Source organism: Gracilinanus agilis, chromosome 6, assembly GCF_016433145.1.
Source record: "Gracilinanus agilis isolate LMUSP501 chromosome 6, AgileGrace, whole genome shotgun sequence".
NCBI lineage: Eukaryota > Metazoa > Chordata > Mammalia > Didelphimorphia > Didelphidae > Gracilinanus > Gracilinanus agilis.
The window spans coordinates 215,714,596-215,727,199 of record NC_058135.1 but is presented as its reverse complement, the minus strand read 5'-3'; the positions used below and the strand labels follow the sequence as shown (position 1 = coordinate 215,727,199).

The following is a 12,604-nucleotide window of genomic DNA, read 5'->3' as shown; positions in this document are numbered from 1 at the left end:
GTTCCTCCATTCGTCTGGACTTGTTTTTATGTCCCCTTGAGGAGTTTTGTGTGTTTCGGTCAGGAGAGGTTAAGAGCTGCTTCTTACTCTGCCGCCATCTTAACCCGGAACCAGGCTCTCTTCTTTTAAAGATGGCAGATGAGGGAAGTTGTGGAAGAACAGTCAGGTGGTTCAATGAATAGAGATATTTTTTTAACCCTTAAATTCCATCTTAGAATCAATATTAGATATTGGTTCCAAGGTAGAAGAATGGTAAGGGTTCAGCAGTGGGGGTTAAGTGACTTCCCTAGGGTCATACAGCTAGGAATTATCAGAAGCCAGATTTGAATTCCCAAAATATGTGTCTTCTTGACTCCAGACCTGGCACTCTATTCACTGCATCACCTAGCTGCCCAAGGATGTAATTAGAGATATAAATCTAGAATTGGAAAGGATCCATTTATCCTTCTGGAAAGCCACACTCCAGTATAGTTTGAACACTAAAGGCCAAGAATTATGCAAGTAGAAAAGTGGCTGTAGATTTAATCTAGTCATTTTATGTAAGAGGAAACTTGGGGAGAGAGAAGGAGTGACCTTGTCTAAGATTAGATACCAAATTATTGGCAGGCAAGGAAAGAATTCAAACCTCTTCCTTCTTTCTTCTGGTCCAATGATCTTTTCACTGTCATGCTCACCATATTCTAGAAAACAGGACTTTCTATCACAGATTTGAAAAGTGTGAAGGTGAAACATACTTAGTCATTGACTGCAACAGAGATGTTATTTTTTTTTAATCTTCCTTTTGATCTGGTTTGAGTGGTCATTTTTCTTTTGATTTTGAAAACATTTTCCTGAGGATAAAAGTTTACTGTTTTATTTGGGTTCTAGGAAGGAAGACCCAAGTTATTCTAGAAGATAAACTGAAGAAACTGGAGGAGGAATGTAAACAGAAGGAGACAGAACGAGTCAATCTGGAATTGGAGCTGACAGAGGTCAAAGAAAGCCTCAAGAAAGCCTTGGCAGGGGGAATCACACTGGGTCTAGCCATTGAGCCAAAATCAGGAACCTCAAGCCCCCAGGTAAGCTCTCATCCCCCTTGCAGACAACAGCTGCTCAGGTCATGGCTAGAGAACTGCCTTGTCAAGGATAATATTATCACCATTGTTATATTATTAATATTAATTATAATTATATCTAATCATAGGATCATAGGTTTGGAGCTGGAAGGCATCTCAAAGGCCATCTGATCCAGCTTCCTAATTTTATAGATGAATATCCTGAGGTTCAAATAGGTGGCATAACATGCCCAGGGTCACACAGGTATTGACTTCCTGAAGCAGGATTTGAATTCAGATTTTCTGACTCCGAAAGCCTCATTGCACTCTAGCATCCTGACTCTTTATCTGAGTGAAATAATCCTTTTCTCCCCACTATTTGAATAACAAATCACAATTCTATAACACTTTAAGGTTTATGATACTCTTTCCTTTCAAACTTTTGGAGAGGTTAGTGTGAATATTATAATTTCTAATATTATAGGTGATTAAATTGAAGTTCAGAGAATTCAAGGGAGTTCTCCAGGCTCAGATAACTAGTCTGGAGCCAAATCTGGAGGCCAGATATTTTGACTCCAAGTCCTGTGTTCTCTTGGATAACTTTTTCTCTTTGATTACTTTCAGGCATCTTTCTTAATTTCATCTGAATTAATTTAATATCTTCACTTTGAGACAGACTGGCAAGGATGGGGGTAGTAGGAATGGGTAGAGAGGATAGGCCATTATGTGTAATGTACATGCCATGTACCATATGGCAAACCTTGATGTTTTTGTTTCTTAATTTCATGCATCGATGGTTGGTTTTTTTTAATGTTTATTTGGTTTTTTTTCAACCTCTTTTGGGACAGATCCTAGATTTAGATCTCAAGTAAACCAGAGTTAGTAAGAGAAGATTTCAAGAGTAATTAGCAAAAACAAAAAGAAAATCATTCACTCAGAGGAAACTAGGTGGCTCAGGCCCAGAAATGGAAGGTCCTGGGTTCAAATCTGGCCTCAGACACTTCCTAACTCTGTGACCCTGGGCAAGGCACTTAACTCCCATTGCCTAGCCCTTACTGCTAATCTGCTTTGGGATCAATATGCAGAATTGATTACAAGACAGAAGATTAGAGTTTTTAAAAAATCATTCACTCTTCTCCATCCTAACCTGTGTGGGATGAGGGGTTTCTTCTAGTGGCCTTCCATGTTGGTTTTCCATATGGATTATTTAAAGAAAGAGTCCTGTCAATCTTCTTGAGCTTCTCTTCTACTCTTTCTTCTTCTGACAGGTGACGAAATCAAGGTTGTCTTTTTGAAGGATGGCATTAAGATATGTTGGCCAGTTTTCCTCTTGCTCACTTAGATTTCGTTCATTCTTTTTTTCTTTTCCTTTTAAAATTTCTATCCTTTTTTTCTTTGGCTTTCGTTCTCTATCATGACTCTGGCTTTTGTAGCAATCTGCCCCTGTGGAACAGGAATCTTCTGGAGAACAGCTGCAAATAAAATTGTTGTAGGTCACTATGGTCACAACAGAGTAGTTCTAGAGCATTAGAGACTCATATACCATCTTTTCCATTCTTTGAGAGAAATGGAAAAAGGTCTGAAAGGGATATTGGTGCTTCTCTTTCTCTTTCTCTTTTAACCTCGCAATCACTTTATAGTTGTACAATAATTAGTGTGGTATCATGGATAAAAGCAATCGATTTAGGTTCAGAAGATCTGGTTATGAATCCTAGCTATGTTGCTTGTTCTTTAACCATTTCCAAATCACTTCAACTCCTTGTGCCTCAGTCTCCTCATTTGTACAATGAGGGCTTGGTCCCTTCTAGCTCTTGACCTGTGGTGGTGAACCTATGGCATTGGTGCCAAAGATGGCACACAGAGACCTCTCTGTGGGCATTCGTGCCATTCACCGTACCAGAGTTAGTTACCAGAAAGGCAGAGGGACTTGGTTGGAGCTGCTCCCTTCTCCTTCTTCAGTACACTTGCCCAGCAGCCCAATGGAAGCACTTACTCCCTTCCCTGAACAGAACTCTTGGGCCACTCCCTCCCTTTCCCCCACCCCTGCCTGGGGTAAGGTGAGGAGAAGGAGGGGACTTGGTCTCTGAGAACGCTGGGGTATAGCACCCAGTCTGGGGGTAGGGCAGGGCACAGCACCCAGTGGCTAAAAGGTCTAAAAGGTTCACCATCACTGCTCTAGACCCTATGATCATACATTGGTCAGCATCATAGCATCATACATACAGATATAAATTTTGTGACTTGCTCAGCTGAGGTCTTTGCCTGGGAAATATATAGAAGGAGGAAGGGGTTTGGGGGAGGATTCTTCTGCCACCCAGAAACAACTATAACTAGACTTTGATTAAATTTTGGCTGGTAAATGAAAATAAGCACATCCATGATGTCAGCGAGTTTTGGGGGAACTTAGAGCCACCTGGCTTAACAATAACTACAGTGCTGTTCTGCCAAAGAACATTTTAACATGTCAGGCCCACATTTAAACAAATTAAAGATTCTCTTAGGAGCAGTAAGAAGAAGAAATATTTGTAGAGTTTGAACCTCTGATTCTTAGGAAATTACATTTGGAAAAACAAAATCATAAATACTTCCTACTGAGGGATTAGTTACTGACATTGCATAAGGAAGAGAGAATCAGCAATAAGTAGTCATGGCGAACCACAGCCTATTAGGATATTTTTTTTTTTTGCAATGGCTTACTTTTAAGTTTGTCACCTTCAAAATGGCTTTGAGTACAGGTGGACATTTCTGTCAGTTGTGAGTAAACAGATATCAAATGATAAATCCATCCTTAGTAAATGCAAGGTTATGCAAGATAACTGAATTCTATGAGAGATGTTGAATAGGGTACAAGCGAGAGATCCCTAGGTTGGGAGTAACCAGGATTTTGAATCCTGGATCTACTGTATGCTGTCTAAGCTACCTTGGACCAGTCACTTAATCTCTTTGGATTTCTGTTTACCTTTCTATAAAATAAGGATACTGAATGTTTTCTAAGTTTCTCTCAAGTTTCTATGCTCTCTAATTCTATATAAAATTCTCGTTAGGCATCATTGCCCTTAGTCTCTTGCCTAACTTAAGTTTCCTTTTAGTTTTATATATAATGAAGGAGAAAAGTCTGAAAATCAAAAGAATTCCAGCAATAATGTGACAGCATTGTTTTAGTTTTTCATTGTGCCATACGGTTTTGTAATGAGAATGTCTTTAGAAATATGTAGTCCAGCCCCCTCATTTTTATAATGAGGAGATGGAGGCCAAGAGAGGAAGTAACTCACCCAAGATCACACAGGTTGTAAAAGAAGTCAGGTTTCCAATTCATTTCTTTTGTCTCCAAACCCATGTCTCTTTCTATTGGTTCATGTTGCCATTTCCTACTTTAAAACGTGTTCATGGAAAAATATAGCCCATCAGGAAACTATGCCTCATGTGGGATTTTCATTCTCTATGCTGTCAGTCTCCAATTTTTAGGCACAGAACTCTGGAAAACTCTCCTATCTCAAGTTGTGATACCAGCGACACTGAATGTTCCATGCCGGTGAACAGTGCGGCAGTTCTGAAGCGACATCCACCGACATCTGGCAACTCTCCTTGCCGGGGTCATGTCCTTAGGAAGGCAAAGGTGAGACCTCTGGCTTTATCAGAACCGTCATAATGGGCAAAAATAGGTCCCTCCAGCTCCTCAGAGAATCCGCAAGAAGTCATATGGGGTTTGGGTAGGGAAAATGCCATGAACGATGACATGGTCTTACAGTGTGAATAAAATATATTTCTTTTTATGTCTATGAAGCTGGCAAAAGTGAAAATTATTATTAAAAATAACATGACACATTAGAAAGAAGAATGGGAATCAGGAAACTTGGGTTCTAGGCTTGGTTCTTTCTCCAACTAGCTGAGTGGCTTTGGGCAGATAACTTCCTCTCTCTGGTCTCAGTTTCCAAAACTATAAAACATTATTTATTACTTTACTAGGTGAGACTTTATAACTCTACCATTTTTTTTTCTGAGCATGATCAATCAATTTATTAGGTACGCTAGCAGGAACCAATAAATTGGGTCATTGACCTCTCTCAATGACCAAAGACTCAGATGAGGGTTGATAAGGGCCTTTTAGTTGTTCAATTCTCATTTTTAAGGCCTGATTTTCTTCTGTCAGCTTTTGGGTCTATCATTTTTTTCTTTAAAAATGTTTTCTATTAACAAGCATTTATTTTCTTTTCTTACCTTCACCTTCACCTCCATCCCCATCAAGAAAAAAAGAAACATTATATCCTTGCAACAAATACACAGTCAAGCAAAAGAAATTCCCACATTGGCCTTGTACTTTAAAATATAGGTTCCAAGCCATCGTTTCTCTATCAATTTATGTGTGGTATGTTTCATCATTGCTTTTCTGGAATCATGGTTAATCATTTTATGATCAGAGTTCTTAAGTCTTTCAAAGTTATTTGTCTAGTAAAGTATGGGAGTTATTGCAGAAATTGTTCTCCTGATGATTCTTACTTTATCCTGCATCACTTCATCCAAGTCTTCTTAGGTTTCTCTGAAATGGAGTCTATGCATTTTTATGCCATAATTTGTTTAGTCATTCCCCAATTGATGGGCAGCTAGATGGCACTGTGTATAGAGGACCAAGCCTGGAGTCAGGAAGACTCATTTCTGTGAGTTCAAATCTATCCTCAGTCACTTACTGTCTGTGTGACCTATGGTAAGTCACATAAACCTGTTTGCCTCAGTTTCCTCATCTGTAAAATGAACTGGAGAAGGAAATGACAAACGCTCTAGTATCTTTGCCAAGAAAATCCCAAATGAGGTCATGAAGTGTTGCACACCACTGAAATGACTGAATGGAAACAACTGTTAATTTTCAATACATTGTCTTCACAAAAAGTGCTGCTATAAATATTTTTGTACATATGGATCCTTTTCTTCTTTTTCTGTTCTCTTTGGAGGTATGAGCTTAATAGTGTTATTTCTGAGCCAAAGGGTACAGACAGCTTAGTGAGGTTTGGGGCATAATTCTAAATTGCTTTCCAGAATGACAAGTCTTAAATAGCTCTACCAATGGTGCACTAATAAACCTGTTTTGGTCATTTTCCTTTTTTGTCAACATTTGTCATTTTTCTTTTTGGTCAACTTTGCCAATGTGATGGTACGAGACAAAACTTCAGAATTGCTTTAATTTGCATTTCTCAATTTAATAATAATTTTTTCATATGCATATTGATTGCTTAGATTTCTTTTTTGAGACTTGCCTATTTACATCCTTTAATCATTTGTCAATGGGAAAGTTGCTTTTATTCTTAAAAATTTCAATCACTTCCTGAGTCTTTTTTAATCTTTAATCTTTGTTTTATTTGAGCAAAAACTTTATAAAATTCTATGTAATCAAAGTCATCCAATAGATCTTCTGTAATCCTTTCTGACCTTTCTTTGGCCATGACCTCCCCAATTTATAGATCTGAAAGATAATTTCTTCCTTTCTTCTCCACTTTGTTTATGACATGATTTTTTATATCTAAAGCATATATCCATTTGGAACTTAGATGATATTATATATTGTTCTAAACCTAATTTCTTCCCAAATACTTTCCACATGATACCTATTCAACTAGCACTTATTGACACCATAGGTCTTTTCCGAGAGAGAGAGAGAAATTGAGAGAGAGGGAGAGAGAGATTGAGAGAGAGAGAGAGAGAAATTGAGAGAGGGAGAGAGAGATTGAGAGAGGGAGAGAGAGGTTGAGAGAGGGAGAGGGATTGAGATTTAGTTTCTATAACTTGCTCAAACTAGAAGTGTAATGGCCACTGATTGGCATGAGGATTTTGACCTAGTGCAATTATGATCTGAGCTAGTTTGCTCCCTCTTTTGGCAGTCTGATAATGCCCCATTCTTGGAAGCTTACCATATTAGTACTGGACTTAGAGTGGATAACCAATCAACTCAGCCCATTGCAGCCCAGATCTCCTGAACTCAAGCAATCCACCAGTGTTGGCCTTTACTGTAGCTGGGATCTCAGGCCCAGAGACTAGCAGAATTCTTACAGGGATGGCTATTAATTATTATAACAACTTTTTCTTATAAGAAAGAAAAAAACTTGAATAAGAAAGAAAACATTAAGGAAAGGAAATGGGAAAGAAAGGAAAGGAAAGGAAAGGAAAGGAAAGGAAAGGAAAGGAAAGTAAAGGAAAGGAAAGGAAAGGAAAGGAAAGGAAAGGAAAGGAAAGGAAAGGAAAGGAAAGGGATAAAAAAACCCTCCCAATTCAACCACTTCCATTTGATGTCAAAACAAATAATACAGGATGATAGTCATTGAAAACATACTTGCCCATGTAAACCATGATACGTTATGATTACATTAGTGATGAAATCAGATTAATTTAATTTGTTCCAGTGAATGCCAGCCTTAGAGTTTTTGCATTACTATCCTTATTAAAATGCCTAATCGATGTCATTATTTTTACTGTAGAACAAACTTAATTCACATGACAGCCATTGGGACCCATTTTAAATTGGCTGACTCTATGTATTTTCTTAAACAATGAAGTTGTTATTGGATAGAAATATGGGTGTTAACCACTGGCAAAATTCCTAGATCCTAATGTATTTCCTTGGAAAGTTCTCTGATCATTTTAGATATAAACAACCTCTGGAACATCTGGTATTAATAGTGCCCTTTGGCTCTTCCCTCCAGATTTTGTGTATTGTTAGACTTTAGGGATACCAGGACCAATGCTTTTACTTTCAACTGTCCTTCCCAGAACACCTTACCTAGTTTAATTTGTGACTCAAACATTTAACAAGCCATAGATAGATAGATAGACAGAGGATTGTGGCATTTGTCTGGAATAGATGTTTAGAATTAGACTATGCTATGCTATAGTCTTCATTATTGATAACAAACAAGAAATATTTCCGTGGTATTCCTTTGGGATTGGGTTCTTTGCCAAGGCTATTTCTCACTAAAAGAGAACTACAGAAACTGATGTGGGTATCATAGTCATGACTTTGATCTATTAAAGACTGACTTCAGGCACCAGTAGAACCAGACCCTTCCAAAGGTTTCCATGTCCTTGATCACTATACCTATGAAGTTATCACATTCTTGTTTGTGCAAATGCCATAACCCTCTGCTAGGTTGTAAGTTCGTTCCTTAGAAAAAGGGACTGTTGTTTTTCATATTTGTAAAAACCACACGTAACTGTGTCTTAAATATAGTGTATACATATTGAATCGGTGAAATTCAAATTACAATTCTGTGTTGAAGAGTTGGAAAGCCAGAGCTAGAAGGAGGAAACTTAGATGAGGTCATTTCATCCAGCTTCCCTATTTTACAGCTCAAGAGAGGAGAAATAACTTGCCCACAGTTCCATTTCAGGACCAGTAAATGTCTCTGGACCATATAAAATTCCCAATGAACCTCACACAAAAAAGGCTATGTATCAGGATCATAGAACCACACATTTTCATAGTTGTAAAGGACACCGGGGACCCAAAGCCCTGGAATAATGCTTTGGCTTTATAGTATCATGGAAGGCATCCTGGATTTAGAATGGGAAGATCTAGCTTAGAGGCTTGGCCCTGCCAGTTTGAATCTTTGTGGTCTTGGACAAGTCATTAATTCTTTTGGGTTTCAGTTTATTTTATATGTAAAATGGGGCCAATAATGCTTGCTCTACTTACCTCACAGGATTGCTGTGAAGATCAAATGCAATCATGTATATAAAATACTTAACCATGTAGAGATGTTGTAGAATCACACAGAAGTAGAATTGGAAGGAACCTAGTCCAGCCATTTCATTCGGTCGATGAGGAAACTGAGCCATGAGGCAAAATCACATAATTTAAAGCTGAGATTTTTGGGATCGTTGACACCACCTAGAAAGGGGTCATCCCCTACCCCATTTCAAGGACATGCCTAACTTTTTAGTGACAAAGTTGATTCTGAACTAGGTCCTCCAATCCCAAGTCCTCTGCACTTTCCATCACACAACCCAGCCTCCCACTAATAGGAGAAGCTGAATTAGAATTGGGAATCTAGACAGGACTTTATATGTATGCCTGATAATGTGCTGCAAGTCTCATGCTTATCTTGTGTGGTAGTTAAAGTTAGGAGTAGAAGGGCAGCCAGCTGGCTCAGATAGAAGACCAGATGTGGAGTCAGGAGTCTCAGATACTTCCTACCTGTGCAACTCTGGGCAAGTCATTGTACCCCAGTTGCCTAACTATTACTGTTCTTCTACCTTGGAGCCAATACTCAGTATATGATCACAGATGAGTCTCTTGGACCTGTTTCATCCTCATTAGAATGGACTAGACTAGATCCTCTTTCCATTTATCTTCCATCTCTTTGGTCTTCTCAAGCTGAGTCTTAATGGGATCATCTTTGATCTTCACATAGGTGCCGCCTCCATGAAGCCTTACCTGATCTCCCCAATTAAAAGCAATCTCTCTCCCTCATCAAAATTTCCATACATATCTATTTCATTCCTACGTATTTTACCTTTCCAAAACCAGTCTTCTCACACTTTACTTCCTTCCTTTTTGGCCTTCTTGTTGGTCTTGAGATATAGCACTCCATTTCTTAGCTTTTTTACTGTTTCTCTGCCACACCTGGAGCTCTCTCCCTCCTCCTCTCTGCCTCCTGGCTTCAGTTAAAATCCCATCTTCTTAAAGAAATCTTTCCCAGACCTCTTAATGCTTTCTCTCTGAGATTATATCCCAGTTTTATCCTAGATATATTCCGCTTGTGTGCAGTGTGTGCCTGTTGTCTCCCTCACTGGAGATTGGGCTTCTCGTTTTCCATTTTGTTTTGCTTCGCCTTGCTTTGTATCTCTAAGGCTTAGTGCCAGTGCCTGGTGCATAGTAGGTACTTAACAAATGGTAACAGAGATAATGACTGTCCCTGTTTTGTCCCCCAATCCCATATTAGGATGTGAACTTCTATATTCTGGAATTTCCCATGTGTTCCCAGAGCCTAGCAGGAAGTCTCTCACATACCACATGCTTAATAAATATTAACGGATGTATTGAATTAACAGAGGAGTGTATATAAAGGCATTCACCAAATGTTAGTTGAATCATTGAATTTTGACATCGCATCAGAATTCTGATCGATACAATGACTAATTTCCACCCCAGATGACTGATAAAACACCTTGCCTTCCTCTTTTAGTTGAAAAGTGATAGGCTAATGGTGTGGAATGAGGTATTGCTTACTCTGTTGGGTGTGGTCAATGGGCTGGATTTTTTGCCCATTTTTTGTTTTGTGTTAACTTCATACAAGGGAAGATTCTATTAAGGGGTAGTAGTAGGTAGTAGACATTGATTTTTTAACACATTCCTTCTGTCTTAGTGTTGATACTAAGTATTAGTTCTAGGGCAGAAGACTATAAAGGCTAGGCAATTGGGGTTAAGGGACTTGCCCAGGGTCACACAGTTAGGAATTGTTGGAGGCCAGGTTCTCCCAGCTCCAGACCTAGCATTCTATCCACTGTGCTACCTAACTACCCCAGACCTTGATGCTTTAAAAAATGCACCCATAAAATGACTTAAGCTAGGGCTCACACAGTGGCAACTTGCAAATAGCCACCGCTTAATAAATATGAATTGAATTACACCAGGAGTCCTAGTTCTTGGAATGATGATCTCGTGCTTTTTGCATACATTCAGTTACTCTTTGTTTTTCTTTTTCTAGGAATGGGAATTGAAAAATGGGACATAAAGAGAACGATGGAAAATGTACATACCTTCTAGAAGGCCTTATACCCTCTCAACCAAGACTCATATGACAGGAGACTCAACTCTAAATGTGATGCCAAGCCACGACTGCATCAGAGGTTTTGTAATTCTCGGGTGCCAGTAGCTTAGCGCTCATTCACTTGTACTCTTTCTACTGTAGATGGTGCCCTTTTTTAAATGATTATTATTACTTGTGATACTCTTGTTTCCAACTTAAGAAGGTAAAAGAAACCACACACACATACAAAACACCCTAAGAAAAGGACAAAGTTAAGTGATAGAAGAGGAGCAAAAGAAACTGTAATGGCAAGGATTATGTCTTTTTTGAACTAATTAAGTCATGGCTTTAAACTGCCTGGGTTCAAATTGAACTGGATCACAAGAGTGAATCTGAAGGAGCTCCAGGTGAAATTCTCAGATTGGCATCTGGGAGAGTTTTGTAGTAGGACTCCCACAGCTGAGAATGGCTCTAGGTATGAGCAGAGCCAGGACCTGACCCATCATGGACAGTCTTGTTTGAAAAAGAGCGTCAGGAAGCATGTTGATCAATGTGATAGGACTGCTGGCATGAGTTGAATGTCTAGTCCAGGAGATTTCCCTCCTCCCTCTCCGCCCCTGTCCTGCCCTTTCCCCCTAGTCATTAGAGATTTTGGAATGAAATAACTGTGATGTGAAACGATTCTTCCTCTCTTTCCTCCTTCCTCCCCACCTTTGGACAGATGCTTTTCTCACTGGGACATGAAAAGCTGCCATTTTTTAGCTGCATTTAAAAAAAAATAATGTTTCTCTCTTTGTTGTGTATTGTGTATGTGTGTGTTTTTCTAAAGCACTTGGCATCTTCCAAGATCTTTTGTATCATAGTTTTATTTTGTACTGCTTTTGAAAGGCAGCAAAGTGCTATTAATACTTTGATTCATTGGTTTGACTTCCTCCCCTCTCCTAGCCACCCTCTATTCCTTCTCCTTCTCTTTGCATCTCAAATCACCATTCTTCCAACTCCTTCCTTCCCTGAGAGCTGTCTCTAGCAGAGACTCTGACAGCAAAGAGGCAGCTTCACAAGCGGATGGAGTTTGATTCACTACATGATGAACTTGCAAATGTCACAGCTTCTCAGCCCTGATGGATTTGGTTGGATCAATCTTTTGATGAGTTCTGACCCTGGCAAAGAAAGTGGGTTCGGGACACTTTCAGTCCCTTCTCTTTGATTTATTGATCTAAATCCTTACTGTGGTGCCAGACTTGGCGGTGATTTGTTTTTTCCCCTCCCCAGCAGGAAGCCTTTAAGGAATGGTTTCTTTGCTGGCCATTATGTTGAGATCATGCTCCAATATTTTAAAGAATTTATTTTCTTTTATTTTTGTGGCAAAGAAGTGGGCTTAGCACATCAAACAGAGAAAAGCGCTAACGATGGTGAAAAAGATGGATGGTCTAAGGACTGGATTTCTCCTAATATATCAGCAGGAAGAGGGCTCAGAAAAGAAACTGTCAGAGCTGGAAGGGACACCTCCCCCCCCATTTTACAGTGAAGGAAATTAAGACCTAGAAAATAGAAGACCAAGATTCCCCCCAGCTACTAAGTGACAGACATAGGACTAGAACTTAGGCTTCCCACCTCCCAATACATCTTTTTCTTTCCTATATTGTGTTGCTAGCCTTACTCCCTAGCCCAAGAGTGTCACTGACCAGAATTTTCTGCCTTAAGAAAAGGAGTGTATGGTGACTAACTAAATAGATGACCACTGTTATTCAAAGAATCAGAGGTTTTCCTTAGTACCTACAAAGGCAGCTCAGAAAAATATGGCCCACTATGGACAAGCCAGCCCTTTCTCCCAGA

The 12,604-nt window shown here is 39.2% G+C and overlaps 1 protein-coding gene across 1 annotated transcript in view; it reads left to right on the top strand.

Annotated features, from left to right (window-relative positions):
* Positions 1-10,831, top strand: part of AFAP1 (actin filament associated protein 1) — a 147,577-nt gene extending 136,746 nt beyond the window's left edge. Inside the window, exons 14-16 of the mRNA XM_044681768.1 lie at positions 868-1,058; positions 4,486-4,650; positions 10,727-10,831. Coding sequence (XP_044537703.1) covers positions 868-1,058; positions 4,486-4,650; positions 10,727-10,753 — 383 coding nt within the window. The 3' untranslated portion in view covers positions 10,754-10,831. The remainder of the gene's footprint in view (positions 1-867; positions 1,059-4,485; positions 4,651-10,726) is intronic.
* The last annotated feature ends 1,773 nt before the right edge of the window (positions 10,832-12,604 follow it).